Source organism: Trichosurus vulpecula, chromosome 8 (assembly GCF_011100635.1).
Source record: "Trichosurus vulpecula isolate mTriVul1 chromosome 8, mTriVul1.pri, whole genome shotgun sequence".
NCBI classification, from domain to species: Eukaryota; Metazoa; Chordata; class Mammalia; order Diprotodontia; family Phalangeridae; genus Trichosurus; species Trichosurus vulpecula.
Window position 1 is genome coordinate 68,563,609 of NC_050580.1, and position 22,537 is coordinate 68,586,145.

At 37.3% G+C, this 22,537-nt stretch overlaps 1 protein-coding gene and 1 pseudogene across 3 annotated transcripts in view; one reads left to right on the forward strand and one right to left on the reverse strand.

Moving 5' to 3' along the window:
- The window catches only part of NRG3 (neuregulin 3), a 1,185,022-nt gene that overhangs the window by 1,019,993 nt on the left and 142,492 nt on the right, over positions 1–22,537 (forward strand). For 2 of the 3 annotated variants that reach the window (XM_036737011.1, XM_036737010.1), the window contains exon 4: positions 10,044–10,067. In XM_036737011.1, coding sequence (XP_036592906.1) covers positions 10,044–10,067 — 24 coding nt within the window. Of the gene's footprint in view, positions 1–10,040; positions 10,068–22,537 lie in introns of all 3 variants that reach the window. The other variant, XM_036737009.1, reaches the window with a different exon arrangement.
- Positions 12,416–15,870, reverse strand: LOC118828357 (annotated as a pseudogene).

The following is a 22,537-nucleotide window of genomic DNA, read 5'->3' on the forward strand; positions in this document are numbered from 1 at the left end:
TCAGAAATATTTTCCACAAGTGTATACATTTAGCCAATATTTTGTCACTTTTCCATCATTGCTTCTATGATATCACTCCTTTCAAAGCTACTTAATGGCTCGCATTTTTGCAAGAACTCTTCAGTCTGTTTTTAAGGGACTTTACTTTCCTATATTATCTCTACCTCACTAAACTAATCTCCTACTCTCTCTGTTCTACTTCACCTGGGCTACTCTTTTCACTTTTCAATGAGCACACCATACCTAGTCCCTACATCCATACTTGTGCTTAGGCTGTTACCCTACTTGAATGACTTCTGTACTTCTTTCTGCCTATCCAACTCCTACTTTCATCTCATATCTCCTTCCTCCAGGAAATCTTAGCAAGAAACTGCAACAGATATACATGTGTACATAAACATGCACACATATATGTCTGTAATATATATGTGTGTGTACATATCTATCTATATGTGTATATATACATATATGTGTATATATAGACATATATATGTGTATATATATGTGTGTATATATATATGTGTGTGTGTGTGTGTGTGTGTGTGTGTGTGTGTGTGTGTGTATCACTCCTGTCCATGATCTCATGGTTTTGGTATTACCTCCCTGTGCAATTAACTATGTGATCTTGTATGTATTTGATTGTTTCATATATTTTTGTATTATCTCTCCATTCAGATTATAAACCCAATGAATGTAGTAGCATATGTATAATATTTGGGAGGAATGATAAAAAGAGCAATTGATGAGTCACCTGCAAGAATGAAGTATAGATAGTTTTGAGGTAAAATGGCCCTGTGACATTGGGCAAAATGTAGTCTCCTTGAATCCCAAATTCCTTCATATTAAGTGAAGATATTAATCTATAATTTACCTTCCTGATTGTGGTCATTGCACAGATCAAATGACAAAACAAAAAACTGAAATTCTGAACAATGAATGTTCAGAAAGTGAGAGAATGTGGAACGTTCAGAAAAATTATGTAAAATAATAATGATGATGATGATGATGATAATATCATGGAGGGAAAACAGCTATTGATTTGAATTATAGCTTCTTTTTTATATAACAATGTAAGAGGTATGCCCTCTGAGGGAAAAATTGCTATAATTGACTTATGATTATATTTCACATAAAATAGCTCCATGAATGTTTAAAATATATTAAGAAATAATGCAGATTAAGCACCACTTCAGCATGCTAATTCTAAGCCTACTTATTTGTTATTAAATTACTAGTTGTGTTACACCTAGATGCGAACTTTACAAAAATAAGGAGAAACTCAGTAACAAGTGGAATCTTTCTTTGGTGACAAAGAAGACCAAAACATACAGCCAGAAGAAGTCAACAAAGTCAAAGAGCCTACATCAAAAGCCTCCAAGAAAAACATGAACTGGTCTCAGGCCATGGAAGAGCTCAAAAAGGATTTGGAAAAGCAAGTTAGAGAAATAGAGGAAAAATTGGGAAGAGAAATGAGAATGATACGAGAAAACCATGAAAAACAAGTCAATGACTTGCTAAAGGAGACCCAAAAAAATACTGAAAAAAAATTCTGAAGAAAACAACACCTTAAAAAATATACTAGGGGGCGGAGCCAAGATGGCAGCTGGTAAGCAGGTACTAGAGTGAGCTTCATACGGAGTCCCTCCAAAAACCTATAAAAAATGGCTATGGAACCAATTCTAGAATGGCAGAACCCACAGAACAGCAGAGGGAAGCAGGGCTCCAGCCCAGCACAGCCTGGATGGTCTCTGGGTGAGGTCTATTCCACACGGAGCTGGGAGCTGGGAGCTGGGAGCTGGGAGCTGGGAATGGAGTGGAGCAGAGCCCAGCCTGAGCGGCGTGGAACAACCAAACTTGGAGTCGGGTGGATGGGGCCCCTAGCGCCCTGAATATGTGAGCTGCAGCAGTTACCAGACCCCTCGACCCACAAACACCAAAGACTGCAGAGAAGGTTAGTGGGAAAAGCTGCAGGAGTGGAAGGAGTTCCCGGGTTGGCTTCCGGCCCTGGGGGCAGTGGAGGTGGGGCAGCTACAGCTGTTGTTACTTCTGGCTCCAGGCCCACCTGGTGGGAGGAATTAAGTGGCAGATCAGAGCAGGAGTGCAACAGCCTGCTGAAGATCTAAGCCCAGTCCAGACTGGGGGATCTTGGGGAAGGAGTAGTGCGGGTCTGACAGAGCTGGCACCTCCACCCCAAACGGGGAACATAGAACTCGTTAGTCTACAAGCAGTTATACCCCATTGAAAAACTCAAGGGTCAAGTTAGTAGGTTGGGAATATGGCCAGGCAGCGAAAACGCACCCAAATTCAGTCTCAGACTTTGGATTCTTTCTTTGGTGACAAAGAAGACCAAAACATACAGCCTAAAGAAGACAACAAAGTCATAGAGCCTACAACAAAAGCCTCCAAGAAAAACATGAACTGGCCCCAGGCCATAGAAGAACTCAAAAAGGATTTGGAAAAGCAAGTTAGAGAAGTAGAGGAAAAATTGGGAAGAGAAATGAGAAGGATGTGAGAAAACCATGAAAAACAAGTCAATGACTTGCTAAAGGAGACCCAAAAAAATACTGAAAAATACACTGAAGAAAACAACACCTTAAAAAACAGACTAACTCAAATGGCAAAAGAGCTCCAAAAAGCCAATGAGGAGAAGAATGCTTTGAAAGGCAGAATTAGCCAAATGGAAAAGGAGGTCCAAAAGACCACTGAAGAAAATACTACTTTAAAAATTAGATTGGAGCACGTTGAAGCTAGTGACTTTATGAGAAATCAGGATATGATAAAACAGAACCAAAGGAATGAAAAAAATGGAAGACAATGTGAAATATCTCATTGGAAAAAACCACTGACCTGGAAAATAGATCCAGGAGAGATAATTTAAAAATTATTGGACTACCTGAAAGCCATGATCAAAAAAAGAGCCTAGATTTCATCTTTCAAGAAATTATCAAGGAGAAATGCCCTGATATTCTAGAGCCACAGGGCAAAGTAGAAATTGAAAGAATCCATCGATTGCCTCCTCAAATAGATCCCAAAAAGAAATCTCCTAGGAATATTGTTGCCAAATTCCAGAGCTCCCAGATCAAGGAGAAAATATTGCAAGCAGCCAGAAAGAAACAATTTGAGTATTGTGGAAACCCAATCAGAATAACCCAAGATCTGGCAGCTTCTACATTAAGAGATCGAAGGGCTTGGAATGCGATATTCCAGAGGTCAATGGAGCTAGGATTAAAACCTAGAATCACCTACCCAGCAAAACTGAGTATCATGTTCCAAGGCAAAATATGGATTTTCAATAAAGTAGAGGACTTTCAAGCTTTCTCAGTGAAAAGACCAGAACTGAATAGAAAATTTGACTTTCAAACACAAGAATCAAGAGAAGCATGAAAAGGTAATCAAGAAATGGAAATTGCAAGGGACTTACTAAAGTTGAACTGTTTTGTTTACATTCCTACATGGAAAGATGATGTGTATGACTCATGAGACCTCAGTATTAGGGTAGTTGAAGGGAATATGCATATATATATATATATATATGTTTATGTATATATGTAAGTGAATGTGTATGTATGTATATATCTATATGTATATGTATGTATGTGTATGTATGGGTATATATATGTGTGTATATATGTATATATATACATATATATACATATATAAATATATGTAAAAGAGAGAGAGCAGACACAGAGTGAGTTGAAGATGAAGGGAAGGTATCTAAAAGAAATAAAATGAAATTAAGGGATGAGAGAACAACATACTGAGAGAGGGAGATAGGGAGAGATAGAATGGGGTGGATTATCTCACATAAAGGTGGCAAGAGGAAGCAGTTCTGTGGGAGGAGGGGAGAGGGCAGGTGAGGGGGGAATGAGTGAACCTTGCTCTCATCAGATTTGGCCTGAGGGGGAATACCATACATACTCAGTTGGGTATCTACCCCACAGGAAAGAAGAGGGAGGAAGATAAAAAAAAATAAAAGGGGGGGATGATGGAGGGGAGGACAGATGGGGGTGGAGGTAATCAAAACAAACATTTTGGAAAGGGGACAGGGTCAAGGGAGAAAATTCAATAAAGCGGGATGGGTTGGGAAGGAGCAAAATGTAATTAGCCTTTCACAACATGAGTATTGTGGAAGGGTTATACATCATGATACATGTGTGGCCTAGGTTGAATTGCTCGACTTCTTAGGGAGGGTGGGTGAGAAGGGAAGAGGGGAGAGAATTTGGAACTCAAAGTTTTAAAATCAGATGTTCAAAAAAAAGTTTTTGCATGCAACTAAAAAATAAGATACACATGCAATGGGGCATAGAAATTTATCTTGCCCTACAAGAAAGGAAGGGAAAAGGGGATGAGAGGGGAGGGGGGTGATAGAGGGGAGGGTTGACTGGGGAACAGGCCAACCAGAGTATAAGCCATCTTGGAGTGGGGGGGAGGGTAGTAATGGGGAGAAAATTTGTAATTCAAACTGTTGTGAAAATCAATGCTGAAAACCAAATATGTTAAATAAATAAATTTAAATTAAAAAAAAATATATATACTAACTCAAATGGCAAAAGAGCTCCAAAAAGCCAATGAGGAGAAGAATGCCATAAAAGGCAGAATTAGCCAAATGGAAAAGGAGGTCCAAAAGACCACTGAAGAAAATACTACCTTAAAAATGAGATTGGAGCAAGTGGAAGCTAGTGACTTGATGAGAAATCAAGATATTATAAAACAGAACCAAAGGAATGAAAAAGTGGAAGACAATGTGAAATATCTCATTGGAGAAAACACTGACCTGGAAAATAGATCCAGGAGAGATAATTTAAAAATTATTGGACTACCTGAAAGCCATGATCCAAAAAAGAGCCTAGATATCATCTTTCAAGAAATTATCAAGGAGAACTGTCCTGATATTCTAGAGCCAGATGGTAAAATATAGATTGAAAGAATCCACAGATCGCCTCCTCCAAAATATCCGAAAAAGAAAACTCCTAGGAATATTGTCGCCAAATTCCAGAGCTCCCAGGTCAAGGAGAAAATACTGTAAGCATCCAGAAAAAAACAATTTGAAATTGTCGAAACATAATCAGAATAATACAAGATCTATCAGCTTCTACATTAAGGTATCGAAGGACTGGGAATATGATATTCCAGAGGTCAATGGAGCTGGGATTAAAACCAAGAATCACCTACCCAGCAAAGCTGAGCATCATGCTCCAAGGCAAAATATGGACTTTCAATAAAATAGAGGACTTTCAAGCTTTCTCAGTGAGAAGACCAGAGCCGAATAAAAAATTTGACTTTCAAACACAAGAATCAAGAGTAGCATGAAAAGGTAAACAAGAAAGAGAAATCACCAGGACTTACTAAAGTGGAGCTATTTTGTTTACATTCCTACATGAAAAGATGATGTGTATGAGTCATGAGACTGCAGTATTAGGGTAGCTGAAGGGAATATACATGTGTGTGTGTGTGTGTGTGTGTTTGTGTTATCTATATAGAGAGGGCACAGGGTGAGTTCAATATGAAGGGATGATTTAAAAAAAATCAAATTAAGGGATGAGAGAGGAATATATTGAGAGAGGGAGAAAGAGAGAGGTAGAATGGAGTAAATTATCTTGCATAAAAGTGGCAAGAAAAAGCAGTTCTCTAGGAAGGGAAGAGGGGGCAGGTGAGGGGGACTGAGTGAATCTTGCTCTCATCAGATTTTACCTAAGAAGGGAATACCATACACACTCAATTGGGTATCTTACCCCACAGGAAAGAAGGAGGAAGAAGATAAAAAGGGGGAGGAGGTAACCGAAAACAAACACTTTCAAAAAGCGATAGGGTCAAGGGAGAAAATTCAATAAAGGGATAGGTTAGGAAGGAGCAAAATATAGTTAATCTTTCACAACATGAGTATTGTGGAAGGGTTATACATAATGATATGCATGTGGCCTATGATGAATTGCTTGCCATCTTAGGGAGGGTTGGTGGGTAGGGAAGAGGGGAGAGAATTTGGAACTCAAAGTTTTAAAAACAGATGTTCAAAAGCAACAAAAAAAGTTTTTGCATGCAACTAGGAAATAAGATATACAGGCAATGGGGCATAGAAATTTATCTTGCCCTACACGAAAGTAAGGGAAAAGGGGATGGGAGGGGAGTGGGGTGACAGAAGGAAGGGCTGACTGGGGAACAGGGCAATCAGAATATATGCTATCTTGGAGTGGGCAGGAGGGTAGAAATGGGGTGAAAATTTGTAATTCAAACTCTTGTGAAAACCAATGCTGAAAACTAAATACACTAAATAAATTTTAAAAAAGAAAAAAAAAATTTTGGATTTTAATGCCAAAGAAGCTGTATCTTGCCTAGCTTTATATCTTGCCCTCACAAATTTCTTCCCAGAAGGTCAGTGCAGATCAACATGCCACACAGGCAGATTACCTCTTTTATATGGCATCAGAGAGTTGGTGAGTGATGGAAAGCATTGTTGTTTTTGCTGTGTAGATGGCCCAATTTTCAGGAGAGCAATTTTTTCAACACTGACTTGGCTTAGATTTTTTAATTAAATCAAATGATTTTTGATCTTTCTCACAAATGAACTCATTCAGTATCTGAGGCAGAAGTTAGATATTTTAAGCGAAATAGTATAAATCATGAAATATCAATATTGATAATATATTAATATTTATAGAATTAAAGACTTAAAACAACATTATTGAGTATAATTATTCTTAAGAATAGGGGGAGAGACTCTATTTGCAATTTTATTATTTTAGAGAAGTGGATGAGGAAAGTCCATCTACCAATGTAGAATGCCATCTTCTTTGCAACTTACATTCTTAGAATTGCCTAGAGCACTGAGAAGGAAAATGATGAGTTAAATATCAAACTTCTAGTATACATCAGAGGTTAGACTTGAACCAAAGTTTTCCTTACCTTGAAGCCAGCTCCCCATCTACTAAATCATGTTGCCTCTCAGTATTATTCTTAATAATAGAGCTATTAAGATTCCATGATGAAATTCCTTAAATTATTATTTGCTCACTTTTCTTAAAATACAATAGCCTCTATTTAAAAAAAAAACCGCAATGACATAATGAGAAAAAAAGCAAAATTGGGGGGGAGTGAAAAGAGTAAGGATAAAACTTCAAACCCATGACCTATAAAATGCAGGAGTTATTCTTTTAATTGGTTCTATCATCACACCATTAATAGGATTATTATTATTATCACTGTATGTTTCAGTGCCAAGAGTGTCCTAAATTCTACACAGAATGGAGAATTAAATATGGTCTAATTATTTTAAATGTGATTTTCCCATTTGTGTGTGTGATTCTATCCTAGCTCAGCCAGTTTCCACAAATAACTCATTTCTGATTGTTTTTTTCTCTATAGTAAATGAAAATTATAAATTTTATTTCTCCTGGCCACAGTCCCAAGAATTTTAACTTTTGTAATTTAGATGCTTCTTTTCTGGGATAATAGGAGATGGCAGTTTTTTTTTCCTCTTTAACTTTTCTACTCATTCTCTTTTTGATTTTGAATAATTTAAAAATTATATGTTCGGTCACATCTGATCTCTCCTTGACATTCAGTACCCTTGAAACAAGTTGATTATGGTTTAAAGTATTCAAATTGGTTTGAAATTGATCAAATTTACCACTTACATCTGTGAGTAGCTTTCAGGCGTGTGAGTCTTGCTGATCTGGGTCTTCTGAGAGCCTCACATTTACAGCAGCAGGTGACTTTTGGCAGAACGTAGTTCTTTTGCCTTGGCTTCACTCAGCTGCAACATAGACTTCAAGCAGACCTTATATGATCCCTTGAGACGCCTACAGAAGATGACTACCCCATTTCAATCTATCGAAAAATCAAGAAATAAAAAATTATTTAGAACCTCCTACTTGTCACCAATCCTATGACTTTTGTTACACAATGGAAAGAACAGAGCCTCTGGAGCCAGAGGAACTGGATTCAAATTCTACCTCTGATACTACCTGTGTGGCCTTGGGAAGTTCACATAACATATCTGGACCTTAGTTTATTCATCTAAAAAAATGAAAGGGCCGTAATAAATTGTTGCTCAGTTTACTTCCAGCTCTTCATTTATGGTCCTATTATCTGGCTTTGGTGAAATATTAAAAAAGTACTAGGCCTCAGTTTACTCAATCAATCTGTCAACAACCAATCAATCAATAAGCATTGTTGACACAAGGAAGAGAATGATGGACCTGGAATCAGGAAGGCTTTTGGTAAATCAGCCTCACATGTTTACAGGCTTTGTGACACTGGGCGAGTCACTTCACCTCTGTTTGCTTCAGTTCCTCCAATCTGTAAATTGAGGATGATAATAGAACCCTACCAGGGTTATTGTGAGGATCAAGTGAGACAATATTTGAAAAGCATTTTGTAAACCTTAAAGTGCTATACAAGTGCTAACTTCTATGTAATTTTAAAGACCTACTATGTACCAGGAAATATACTAGGCACTGGGGATTTAAAGTCAAAAATAAAATAACCTCTGACCTTAGGGGCCTTACTTTACTTTGGGAGTGGCGACATGCATGCATGTAAATATATAAAAGATTTATATAAAATAAATCCAAGATGACTTTTTGACTGAAGGAAGATTCTTTTCCAGGAAGGCCAGAAAGGAAGACTTCACATAGGTGGTGATATTTTACCTGTACTTTGCAGGAAGCTAGAGATTATAGGAAGCAGAGGTGAAGAGGTAGTCTGTAATAGACATGGAGATTAATCTGTGCTAATGGCCACACGTGACGGAATGTTGAGTATGGGGAAGAGCAAGAAGGCCAACGTGGCTAGATCATTGAACTGTGAAGATTAGTAATATATAATAAGCCTAGAAAAGTAGGTTGGAGCCAGATGTTAAAGGGCATTAAATGGCAAATTGTGTGTTTGTGTATATTTGTTTTTAGGAGGGAATCACTGGAATATATTTGTAAATAAGGGAGTTCAACCCGATGAACCCTGAGATCCCTTCTAGCTGTATGATATTATGCACTTCCTACTAATGTTGGTCCTCAGGATATGAATTGACTCATTCCAGGCAGCTAAATATTACATAGACATTATACATGTACCAAGAGAAGTCTGCAATTATTTACTAAATGCATGGAATAATTATCTTTTAATGAAACTGGCATGAAGATAACCTTGATTTATTGAAGGGCATTACTCTTTCCACGGTCTCTGATAGGTCTTACTCCACTGAAAGGGTTCAAGTAGACTGCCAACTTTCTATCTATAAATACACAGAAAGACACAGATCTATGACTTAAAATCTTAGAGAATTTTTTGAGGCTTACAGAACTTAAGTAACTTTCACATGTAACACAACAAATAAGACTCATAGGCAATACTCGAACCTAAGTCCTCTTGACTGAGTCTAGCACTAATCCTACTATGCCAAACTATCTCACTTTTGCATGTATATACATGCATGCACACATACCCACAGAGGCATAGTCAGAACTTTTTCCCACCAAAGTCTGAGATATCATAACTGTGGGGAACTTACAGGCCAACAATAAGGAAGCTAGTAACATAATCTCAGAAAGTTGCCTAAGCACACTGGAAAAGTGCTTTGTCCTTGATAATTTGTCTAGGATGCAGCAGAGGCAAGACTTGAATGCGAGCCATCTGTTTATCTACATCCTATGCACATGTGCATGTGTGTGTAGACAGGTGTATGTAAATGAATTGGTTCTTTTATATAATATTGTTGTTTATAAATACCTTGTTGGAGATGGTCTATGTTTTAATGTTATGATTGTTTTCTTATGGTTACTCACTGTAGTTTTCAAAGTATTTCCAAATACTCCCCTGAGCCCTAAGGTGTGTAAGAATGACTGAGCTAGACCAGGGCTCTATATTGTTCTGACGGTATCTTAAGTATATCTATCTTATTATGACTACTATGGTTAGTAATTTAATGTCCTACGTGCTCTAGAGGGTTAATACTTATAGATTTTCTGTTTCATACAGTTCACTTCTAACCACTTTTTTTTCTCTTTTTTGTTCCTTCTTCTTATATGCTTGCATTGGTGTAGCAGACCACTTGGGGATTGAATTCATGGGTAAGACCTCACAACTTATCTCTTCAATACTTTGAAAAACTGTTCCTGCAATTACTCCAAATCATCTTTGGCTTCTGAATTTGCTTGTGATTGACGTGTCTAAGTACTAGGCTACTGTTGAGATAAAAGCAACAACAACGTATACTTTACTCACATATATTTTATTCACTTACTGATTCAACCTGATAGAGTTATCTAGCATATTTGTATCTGCCTTGTTTTGGAACTGGACGGATTATTTGAAGTTTTATGTAGTTAGTTTTATATTTTTATGCTTTTTGGATTGTAGTTTCTTACTGAATATTTTATTTCAGAGAATAATAGTTCTGTTGGCTAGGCCTTTCAAAACCTTTTTTATTCCCTAAAGAAAAATTAAACCTTCCCTGTCTCCTCTTGTATTTAGATTGCTAAAGAGTAGTCATGGTTCTGTAATATCTGCAAAGTTACTAACTGCAGATGGTGTTATTTTCTGTAATTTCTGACAACATAACACATTGGGGATGATAAGATGAGAGTGCATTACTAAATGAAATGGTGAGAGAAGTCTTAGGGAAAATGTTGAAATTTCATATTAATATTCTTCAAAATGAGATGAGTCTATCTTAAATCCCTCCCAAGAGAGTTTCATTACTGATGTATTTAAAAGACTGTTATAAAGTGGTTCAACAGCACAGAACACAAGGATAGACTTATAATAAAACATCAATGAGTTATGATTAAATCATACAAATTTTCCATTTATTCATCCATGTCTAAGGATTTTCTTCCCAAGAGAATTTCAGTACTATTCAAGGGAGAGTTCTCCCCATATGTACTGATGGTAGAAGGAAAATATGGAAAGAGACAAGAGAGATGGGAACAAAGGGAAGTGAATATAAAATGTAGGCAATATTTGCAGATAAACAAAGAAAAAAATATTAATTTAGGATAGATCATGGGACTATAAAGCTAATGAATATTCTATGTGCCTCTCTTTACTGGCCCAAGAAATCAGTGGCACCCATCTTTTTTTTTAAAGCTATTCTTAACTGAATATCCATAATTACATTTCTGCAATTACATTGGAAGATGGATTTTGCTCCAATAATCTAGACTACTCCAGATCCTAATTAAGCTGGCAGTGAGGAGGGCAAATGCCCTTTGGACTATGTCAGTTGCCATGTATTTTTGTTAAACACTTGCAGTTTGAACTATAACAACAAAACCACCCTACCAAAAATCTGTGCTCAGAACATGTTGATGAGGACAGGATAGAACCAGGCAGAACTGTTTGGGCTTAATACCCAAGTCATGGATCAGATCATGGAAAAATCAGACTGATATATTTCATGTAGCAAATAGCAAACCCAAATGCTGCCTTCAGCTGAAAGGGAACCCAGAAGGCACCTGGAATTCCATGGTACCATCCACTGAAAAACAGACAAAGTAACAGTAAACCCAATTCTTCTAAAATTACTTGAATGAAGCCTGACTATTTTATTGTAAAGATGGCATACAATGATTACAATAATCTTGAATGATCCTTAGGCAATTCTAATGCAACATCCTGTCTGATATCTCAGAACTATACAAAATATCTTTAGTTAAGGGAAGCTAAGTCACCCATAATCCACGGAAAGGTACTCAGATGTTTTGTTGTTGTTGTTTTTTTTTTTTGGAAGGGGAGGACCAGGCAATTGGGGTTAAATGACTTGCCCAAAGTCATACACCTAGTGAGTGTGTCAAGTGTCTGAGGTCACATTTGAACTCAGGTCTTCCTGACTCCAGGGCAGGTGCTATACTCACTGCACCACCTCGCTGCCCCACACAGATGCTTTAAGACAAAGAAGCATGTGCTTTCATATTTTTTTGTAAGTACCTTTATCCAAGTAACAGTTTCCAATCTGATTTAAAAGGCTTTAAAGGGAAATCAGTTGTTCTTGTTGTTTTAATGAACTAAGAGCCCCCAGATTTGTATCAATTGTATATCAATTTCCTTGAGTAAAGAGACACATAAGACTTACTAAATGAGGGAACACTTTCCTTCAAAGTCACTTAGTGGAGGGCTCAAATCTCTGCCCTCTTCTAAGCCGAAGGCCTGTGTCAGCCTGTTAAAACCAGTCAAAATTTGCATCAGGTTCCTTAAAATGACTTTTTTTCACTTCCAATTTGGTATTGTTATATTCCAAACTGAAATCCCCAAGCAGAAGCAGCTCATGTTGATGAGTGCACAGCAGTCCAAGCAAAGCCCTTTCCAGTTCTTTCCAGTACCCTGTACAATCCACAGTGCAGAAAGACAAGGATAACTGCCATTTTGGTTCAAGTTTTATTCAAGATCACATACAAAACGTTTCCAGATCCAAAAGGGTTTAATCCGCCTCCTCTTCCTCCTCTTCGTCCTGGTTGATCTGGAAGTACCGTAATTCATAACTCTCACAATTGGCCGCCACCCGCAGCCAACTTCAAAGATTGTTCTTTAAGTATTTCTTTGTCAGTTACTTCAAATACATTTTAGAAAACGGCACCTGTGACATCACGGTGATCTCGCTCTTGCTTCCCTCAATGGTCAGGACTCTACCCCGGAGGTTGACGGCCTTTCCGTTCACTTGGATTCGTTCTTATAAAAACTGCTCGAAATTAGCTGCATCCATAATCCCATCTTCCACAGGATGGGTACAATCCAGGGTAAATTTTAGGACTTGCTACTTTTTTTTAACCGCCCTTCATCACAGATTCCTTTACCGGCACCCTGACGGTAGAGGAGCCAGAAAGAGCGTGCTTTCATATTGTTGAGGTGATTTCCGAACTTAGAAAATTGATCAGAGAATCACTTCATCACCCTCACTTATATTACTACTGCTGCTATTATTACTATTGGCACCACTACCACAAAAGTAATAAATCACATTTCCTCACTACTTTAAGATTAACTGAACCCTTTCCTCTCAATAATTCTATGATGTAGGCAACCTATGTATAATTTTTCCCATAACATAGATGAGATAACTGAGGCTCAGAGAAATTAAGGGGCGTGTCCACAATTAGACAGCTAGTCAGTATCAGAAGTGAGATTTAAATACATGTTCCAGTTTCAGTACTTATGTTACTCTAGCTATGAGTTTTCTCTTCTGAATTAAAGTTACCCTCCTGAATGTTAGTAAAGCTCTTGGCATTTTTAAAAATACTGGGTGCATATGTATATATACCACACATGTTGATCTGTCTGCTTGGTCACCTGCCTCCCTATTGTCTTATTGCCTGCCTCTATACATGTATGTATGTATGTATGTATGTATGTATGTATGTATGTCTATCTATCTATCTAAACATCAACTACATATTTCCATGTTTGATGAATTAGGAATTTCATCTGGGTGGGTATGCCTTTGAGTGATCCACATTCCATTCAGTATGTGGTCTCAAAACTATATATGAATCTTAGTCACCTTGTAGCTAAGCTTTTCTTTGGATGACAAATGTCAAGCTTATTGGGCTGGGCTGGGAGCCTATTGAACTAAATAAGACCTACTGACATTCTTTTTGCATGATGTTTAGTAATTCAGGGTCAACCTACAATGAGGCATAAAAGAAAGACTTCAGTCTTATATGAACATGCATGCATGTGTACATATGCACATATGTGTACATATATGTATGTGTATATAAAAAGTGTGGATTTCATCCAAACATTTGATTGAATAAATCTATTACAATTGTGGACTAGATGTGGATAATTCTTGGAAACTTCTTTTAAAATTAATGTGTCTATTAATCACTCACATCACAATATATGCATACATAATAATATAAATATATAATGATAAATATACATACATCCACATATACACATACAAATATGTACATACATACATACACATAAACATATACACACCTGTTATCACAGGAGATTGTAGCCAGGTATTCCAGCAACGGCTTTGGGAGTCAACTTTAGGGAATATTTGAGAAGCCAGACCCCCGTGCTTGTAGCCAGAAGGCTACAAGTGGTGCAGGAGGAGAGAATTGAGTCTCTCTACTTTACCCTCCTTGCCCATATTATTGGAGATACTATTGAAAATAATAAGCAACACATCCACCTGGGACCTGAAAGAGGCTGAGCTGGGTACAGCAAGGAAAGGGAATTCATGAAAACCCCAGGTAAGGAGAAAAAGAATGTCTGTCCATCTAGGAGCTATGAGTTACCCCTTTGCTATATGTACTTTCCTGACTTATGCCTACTTTCCTCTGAATTCTATTTTCTTGTGAAAGTATGTTTAACCAAATACTGTGGGGATATTTTGGTACTTTGGTCCTTGATAAACTTTATCAGTATATATTACTCTGCAAAAGTTAATTCATGCTAACTGAAATTATGAAGATGAAAACTGGTTCAATTATATTCAAGAAGACATTACATGGAGACTTGTGAGAAATGGTATTAAAACCCGTTCAGGGTTACCTTTAGAAATTTGTAGGGATTAGTAGCCCCAACCTGAGGCCCAACCTGCAGGTATTTTTAGGGGGACCTACAGTATGTATATATGTATATACATATACATGTATTTACATAATATAGTACATTTGTCTATTTAGGGCACATATATGAGCATATGTACATATATGATCCATTATATATTTATGTGCATATATGTGTATATATATATATTTTATATACATACACACATGTTTATGAAATTCTGTGTTTATGCCACCTGGTGTACTGCAAGGTAATGTAAATAATAAAAACAAGATAGTCACAACAAGAGTTTTGAAATATTAAAACCAAAATTTGTCATTTTGTCTGCAATTTTAAAGAGTTAATATGAAACAAATCACCAAATAATAGCATTTCTAGCTCAGGTATTTAGCATGCTACTAAATATAATGGAAAGAATACTGGGCTTAGGGTCAAGAAGCCTTGACTGGAACCTCCGCTCTGGTACTTACTATCTATGTGACCAAGGGTAAGTTATCTAATCTCGCTGAGTCTACTTTCCTCACCTGTAAAATGGACACAATAAGGCATTTAGATGCATTTCCCCAATTTTGGGGGGAGAGGGGTATGTTTTATAAAAATGAAACTGCTATACAAATGTGAAATACATTATTATTTGCTTTAATTAAAAGAACTGAGATTTTAGGGTCAGCCATTCTCAACTCTTCTTCCGGTGAAGCCATACAAGGATATAGAATATGGAAAAATTTCACAACCAAAAACTGTCTTTAACTTGTCTTGTGAGCCAAATAAGCAATGAGATGAGATGGTTGGCTTAGAAAAATTACATGGGTAGGCTATATTTGCAAGAGATAGTATTCATGAAAAGAGATTGTTTTATGAGAATTAACCAGTCAAAGTTCTAGGTATTCTATCTCTATGTGATCTTGAAAAAAATTTTAGGGGTGGAGTGATCTCTGTTACACAAAGGTATCATTGCCTGTGATGAAATATATGTGATTGTTTCCCATCAAAGAGCTTTGTAAGAGAGCAGGTGCAGTGCCATTTTGAAATGGACTTACAAACAATGAATCACTCTGAGAATGGCCCAAATCTTTTATGCAAATTTACCAATTCTCATTTGGCAGTGTACAGAGAGTTAAATGTCTTCCTTGTGATTACTAAATTGTTTTCTGGCTTTGTTTTGAAAGATAGATTTGTCTCTACACAAAGACAATGACAAAATTCTGGTTTGTAGCAACCAGATCTTGGCTCATAACATAATTTGATGAGAACATACATCTGGATTGAGCTTTGGGAAGGGTGTGTTCGATGATCCAAAGAAGCTTCTATGGCATTGGGAATGATTAAAGAGCCATATTGGTTTCTCATAGAGGAAAGACCATAACAGGTTCATTAAAAATGATGCATTGGGATAGAGAATCCTGTAAAATCATGTACTTCCCTGCGCATTAATGTACAAACATAGTAAAAGTCGTTATTACCAGTGTCAAATATCTGAAATTCTCCATAATGCATGCTCTATCATTAAATGTATTCTCATGGAAATCAGACATTTTCTGCTAAAAATTCAATGGGAAAAAGTGTGAGGTATTTTTCTTCCTATATAAACGGGGAAAGAGCTGGTTTATTCTTATCTTTATTATATCATGTTTCCAAAGCACTAAAATAATTTTCTGTACTAATTGAAGAATGAAATGAGGTAATCTTCCCATTTTAGGATATTTTCTCTTAAATGGTGTTTTGTGGGGAGGTAGGGAAACGAACTATTTAGGTACTTAGAAAAAATGTGATTATTGATTTTAAAAAAAGAAAGTTTGTAAATTTAATTTTCATTCTTCATATTAACACCAAATTTCAGTAATGTCATATATACAACAGAATGCAAAAAGAGAGTTATATACATAAAACTATGACTCTCCATTTCAGAGTACTTACTTTGAAATTTAATACTACATAATAAATTCCATAATTACCTTCAAAACCCTCCTGCTTGTCTATATTTCTTTCTGAAATTCCTTTTTCCTTCCTGTTCACTTTTTTAAAAATTGCTTTAGCATCGATCCTTTTTTCTCATTCTTTCTAACTTCCCTTTACTCATAATAAGCCTAAGCTAAAACTGAAAGGAGAAAAAACATAATAAAATAAGAATATTCAAGCAAAATTAATCTACAGAGTGGCCTTGTCCAAAAACACATCTTTTTCTAAGTCAAAGACATCCCTCCTCCTCTGTCAGGAGACACGTAATATGCTCTGTCATAGACCCTTTGGAGACATTGTCAGTCATTGCTTTGATTATATTTCCTTAGTTCTCCAAAGTTATTTTACAATGATGTTATCCTTAAATTATCCTACCAGTTCTAATCACTTTATTCTAAATCAGTTTTTTATTGGCAAAATTCTCTAAAATTATCACTTGTCTGTTCTTCCTGTGCAATAAAATTTTATTACATTCATATAATAAAATTTGTTCATCCATTCCCCAATTGATGGGCACCTGACTTAAATTCTGATTCTTTCTTTCTTTTTTTCCCTTCTAGTCTCTCCTTCAGCAATTTGTTTTGCTTGCAACTATTCACTCCTCATTATTACTTCCCTTAACCTCCCCTTCCATCCCCATTTTAAAAAATTTCCTTTCCTTGTGAGGGAGTTTGTAGAATGTATATTTGTGATCGATGGGGTGGAGCCAAGATGGTGGCTGGAAAGCAGGGACTTGCGTGAGCTTCCCACCACGTCCCTCCAAAAACCTGTAAAAAATGGCTCTGAACAAATTCTAGAACTGCAGAACCCACAAAATAGAAGAGGTAAACAGGGCTCCAGCCCAGGACAGCCTGGATGGTCACTGGATGAGGTCTATCGTGCATGGAGTGGAAGGGAGCAGAGCTCAGCATGGAAGGCAGCAGGACCAACCAGACCAGGAGCCAGGCAGGACAGGCCCTAGCACCCTGAATCAGTGAGCTGTTGCAGTTACCAGACTTCTCAACCCACAAACACCAAAGACAACAGAGAAGGTTAGTCGGAAAAGCTGCAGGGGACAGAGTTCGCGGTTTGGCCGCCGCCCCAGGGGCAGCGGGGGAGGGGCAGCTACAGAACTACAGCTGCAGTTACTTCTGGCCCCAGGCCCATGTGATGGGAGGAATTAAGTGGCGGATCAGAGTAGGAGTGCAGAGCCTGCTGAAGATTTGCGTCAGGTCTGGGTTGGTGGTTCTTGAGGAAGGAGCAGTGCTGGTGTGGCAAAGGTGGCTGTATAGAAATAGCTCTGAAATCAACGGTGCATCCCCTCAAGCTTGGAACAAAGTATCCTTTGCTCTACAAGCAGTCATACCCTGACGAAAAACTCAAGGGTCAAGTAAGTTGGCTGGGAACATGGCCGAGCAGTGAAAGCACACCCAGATTCAGTCTCAGACTTTGGAATCCTTCTTTGGTGATAAAGAAGACCAAAACATATGGCCTGAAGAAGTCAACAAAGTCCAAGAGCCTACAACAAAATCCTCCAAGAAAAACATGAACTGGTCTCAGGTCATGGAAGAACTCAAAAAGGAGTTGGAAAAGCAAGTTAGAGAAGTAGAGGAAAAATTGGGAAGAGAAATGAGAAGGATGCAAAAATACCATGAAAAACAAGTCAATGACTTGCTAAAGGAGACCCAAAAAAATACTGAAAAAAATATTGAAGAAAACAACACTTTAAAAAATAGACTAACTCAAATGTCAAAAGAGCTCCAAAAAGCCAATGAGGAGAAGAATGCCTTGAAAGGCAGAATTACCCAAATGGAAAAGGAGGTCCAAAAGACCACTGAAGAAAATACTACCTTAAAAATTGAATTGGAGCATGTGGAAGCTAGTGAATTGATGAGAAATCAAGATATTATAAAACAGAACCAAAGGAATGAAAAAATGGAAGACAATATCAAATATCTCATTGGAAAAACCACTGACGTGGAAAATAGAGAGATAATTTAAAAATTATTGGACTACCTGAAAGCCATGATCAAAAAAAGAGCCTAGATACCATCTTTCAGGAAATTATCAAGGAGACTTGCCCTGATATTCTAGAGCCAGAGGGTAAAATAGAAATTGAAAGAATCCACAGATCGCCTCCTCAAATAGATCCCAAAAAGAAAACTCCTAGAATCATTGTGACCAAATCCCAGAGCTCCCAGATCAAGGAGAAAATACTGCAAGCAGCCAGAAAAAACCAATTTGAATATTGTGGAAAAACAGTCAGGATAACATAGGATCTGGCAGCTTCCACATTAAGGGACCGAAAGGCTTGAAATATGATATTCCGGAGGTCAATGGAGCTGGGATTAAAACCAAGAATCACCTACTCAGGAAAACTGAGTATCATGCTCCAAGGCAAAATATGGATTTTCAATAAAATAGAGGTCTTTCAAGCTTTCTTAGTGAAAAGACCAGAGCTGAATAGAAAATTTGACTTTCAAACACAAGAATCAAGAGTAGCATGAAAAGGTAAACAAGAAAGAGAAATCATAAGGGACTTACTAAAGTTGAACTGTTTTGTTTACATTCCTACATAGAAAGATGATGTGTATGATTCATGAGACCTCAATACCATAGTAGCTGAAAGGAATATGCATGTATATATGTATATACATATATATACATATGTGTGTGTCTACGTATATATATATATATATATATATATGTAGGTATATATATGTATATGTATATATATATACACAAAGGGCACAGGGTGAGTTGAATATGAAGGGATGATATCTAAAAAGATAAAATCAATATAAGGGATAAGAGAGGAGTATATTGAGAGAGAGAGAAAGGGAGCGATAGAATGGGGTAAATTATCTCACATAAAAGTGGCAAGAAAGAGTGGTTCTGTAGGAACGGAAGAGGGGGCAGGTGAGGGGGAACGAGTAAAAAAAAATTCCTTTAGTTAATTGCAGAAAACCACCTTAAAACTATAGCACAGTAGATAATATTTGGCATTATATTTTTGACATTTTACAAAGCACTGTGAATTGACATTATTAGTCTTATTTACTGATGTGGAAACAGAGACTCAGATAATGTTAAGGATTTGCCCATGGCAACACAGCTAATAAATGTCAGAGATAGAATTTGATCCCAGATCTTCTGTAGGAATCTATCAGTCAGTCCACTAGGGATGACAATAGAGTTAGTGACCTCTTCCACTCATGGATAAATCATAGAAACCAGATGAATGAGTAAGTGGGGAGGGGACAATTCTTGCCTTCAGATGCATCTCACCTCCAGGTGTGTCTCAAGCCAATGAGTCCTAAGAGGATTACATGTGGATGTTGGTGGCAAAAGACAATATGGTGCCTCCAATTAGCTAAACTACCTAAAAGAAATGACATTACCTGCCTAAATCTCACTTTCCTGCTGATATTTCCCTATGCTACTCAATGAAAAAAAATTTTTAACCTGTAACAAGCCACCAATATGTGAGTTATTATGCTTTGAATAATTACTACTTCTATTATTCTTTGAGTCTATTCTGAAGTCTATCCGGTAAGTGTCCCATTCATCCATTTTACCTTGGTGTCATCAGCTGAGTGTATCTTGTCTTGAAGGACATATACAAGAAAAATCTGTTCAACCTGCCAGTTTGGGCAATGCTATAGATTTCATTTATTTATATTTTAATAAAGCATTTCAAAGCCTAAAAAAAAGAATGTATATTTGTATATGTTTAAGTTTATATCTGTGTATGTATATATGTATGCATGTCTACAACATATGTAAAAATCATGTCCACACATGCATGTGTAATAGTTGGTTTTTGATCTATGATTTGATCTATGCAAATTTAGATACTAAATTGGTGCTTTGTGCCAGGGCCATATGGTGCTGAGCTTCTGTGGGAGTTAAGTGGGCCTATCTTGCCCAGCGTCCCCTCTGTTGCTTTGCTGACCTGCAGTTTCCCAGAGTGAAGTATCCCTGGACCTTGGAGGCTCAGAGCCCTGGATCTTCAGGACAGAGTGCAGGGTACTTTCAGTCCCCAGAATCCTAGGTTCTTCCATCCTGAGCATTGGTATGCTTCTGTGGTCCATACTATAATGTTCTGAGGCTTTATGACTTCACCAGGGATTTTTCAGAGGGCTTTCCAGTCTACTGCCTCTGGACACAGAGTCTTACCAGCCATACTTGTCTCTGGCCAATCACTAATCACACTAGACTTCTGTATGTTTGCCTACAATGGCACAGCCTTTGCTAGTATCCTATATATTTACCTATTGGTCATAGGCTGATTTTTTGTTCATTTGGGGTGAGAAAGAGAGAAAGAGAGAGAGAGAGAGAGAGAGAGAGAGAGAGAGAGAGAGAGAGAGACAGAGAGAGAGACAGAGAGAGACAGAGAGAGAGACAGAGAGAGAGAGAGAGAGACAGAGAGAGACAGAGAGAGAGACAGAGAGAGAGAGAGAGACAGAGAGACAGAGAGACAGACAGACACAGAGAGAGACAGAGACAGATAGAGACAGACAGAGACAGAGAGAAAGAGAGAGAGAGAGAGAGAGTGAGAGCGAGAGAGAGAGAGAGATCACTTATTAGGGTTTTTCACTGGATTTCTTTTAATTATTAGCATATTTTTCATCTGGTAAAAATTTCATATTTTCCCTGGAATGGATATATAAAGTCTGTGCTGCCCATATATGTTTAATCAGCCATCTTGGGAATAAGTCCAAATTGACAGTTTCTAATGAATTTTTGAATTTAATAAATTAGTAAGTCAATAAATCTTTAGTGAGTCTTACTATAGACATGTGAGCAGCAAGGTGGTACAGTGGATAGTGTACCAGGCCTGGAATCAAGAAAACTTGGGTTCAAACCCAACCTCAGACACTCACTAGCTGTGTGATCCTAGCCAAGTCACTTAACCCTATTTGGCTCAGTTTCCTCACATGTAAAGCAAGGCGGGTAAGGAAATGGCAAAGTAATCCAGTGTCTTTGCTAAGAAAACCCCAAAAGAGGTCACAAAGAATCAGACAGTACTGAAGTGACTGAACAATAGCAACAAGTTTAGACATAGCATTGTGCTTTCAGGGATACAGATACATAACAAAAGTTTCCTTCCCTCACTGAAATTAAATTCTCCTTGAAATATAAATTACTTATAGTAGCTAATTTTATATCACATGTTAAAGTTAACAAAGTGCTTTACATTTATCTCATTTGTTCCTCACTACAACCCTGTAAGATTCTATTATTCTCCCCATTTTACTGATGAGAATACTGCCATAGAGAAAGGTTACATCACTTTCTTAGGATTAAACATCTTTTAAGTGTCCAAGCCAGGATTTGAACTCAGGTCTTCCCAATTCCCAAGAGCAGCACTCTATTCACTAAACCACCTAGCTTCCTTTAAACAGAAAACTAACATTCCTGAAACATCCAGAGACCATATAACATAATATGTAGGAGATCAAGGGTTTTTTTTAATACTTTTCCATTTGATTATTCTATGACTATATTGATATGGCTATTTCTTCTACTAGTACATGTCACAACCCATTGATGCCTACCATCTTTTCCTGTTCAGTTCTTTTCTGTGTCCCTCCACAAAGGACTCAGCCTTAATAAAGACCATAGATTAATTAACTAATGTGGTGAATACTTTCATCTGAGTCTTTTAGTATTTTTATTGTATCAGCACAGTACTTTGTCCATTTGTCATCTCTCATCCTGGGTATATTATTGTCCAATCTTATTTTTGATTACTCATTTCCTTGGTGCTACTTTTATGTAACTTTTGACATGTAAGTCCTCATTAGTAACAGGATGGTGGCAACGGGAGTCCAAAGGAAGAGGGTAAGAGTTTTCTCACCTATAAAACATGCAAGCAAACTAAGGAATTTAGGGTGTTTAGCTTACAGAAGAAAAGACTTGGTGGGGGTGGGATATGATAGCTTCTTCAAGTATTTGAAGGGCTGTAAAAGAGAAAAGAGATTAGACTTGTTCAACTTAGCCTCAGAAGGCAGAATAACATCAACATACAACAGTCCCTCCAAAGTCTGGGATCCTATGATTCCAAGTTGCAATG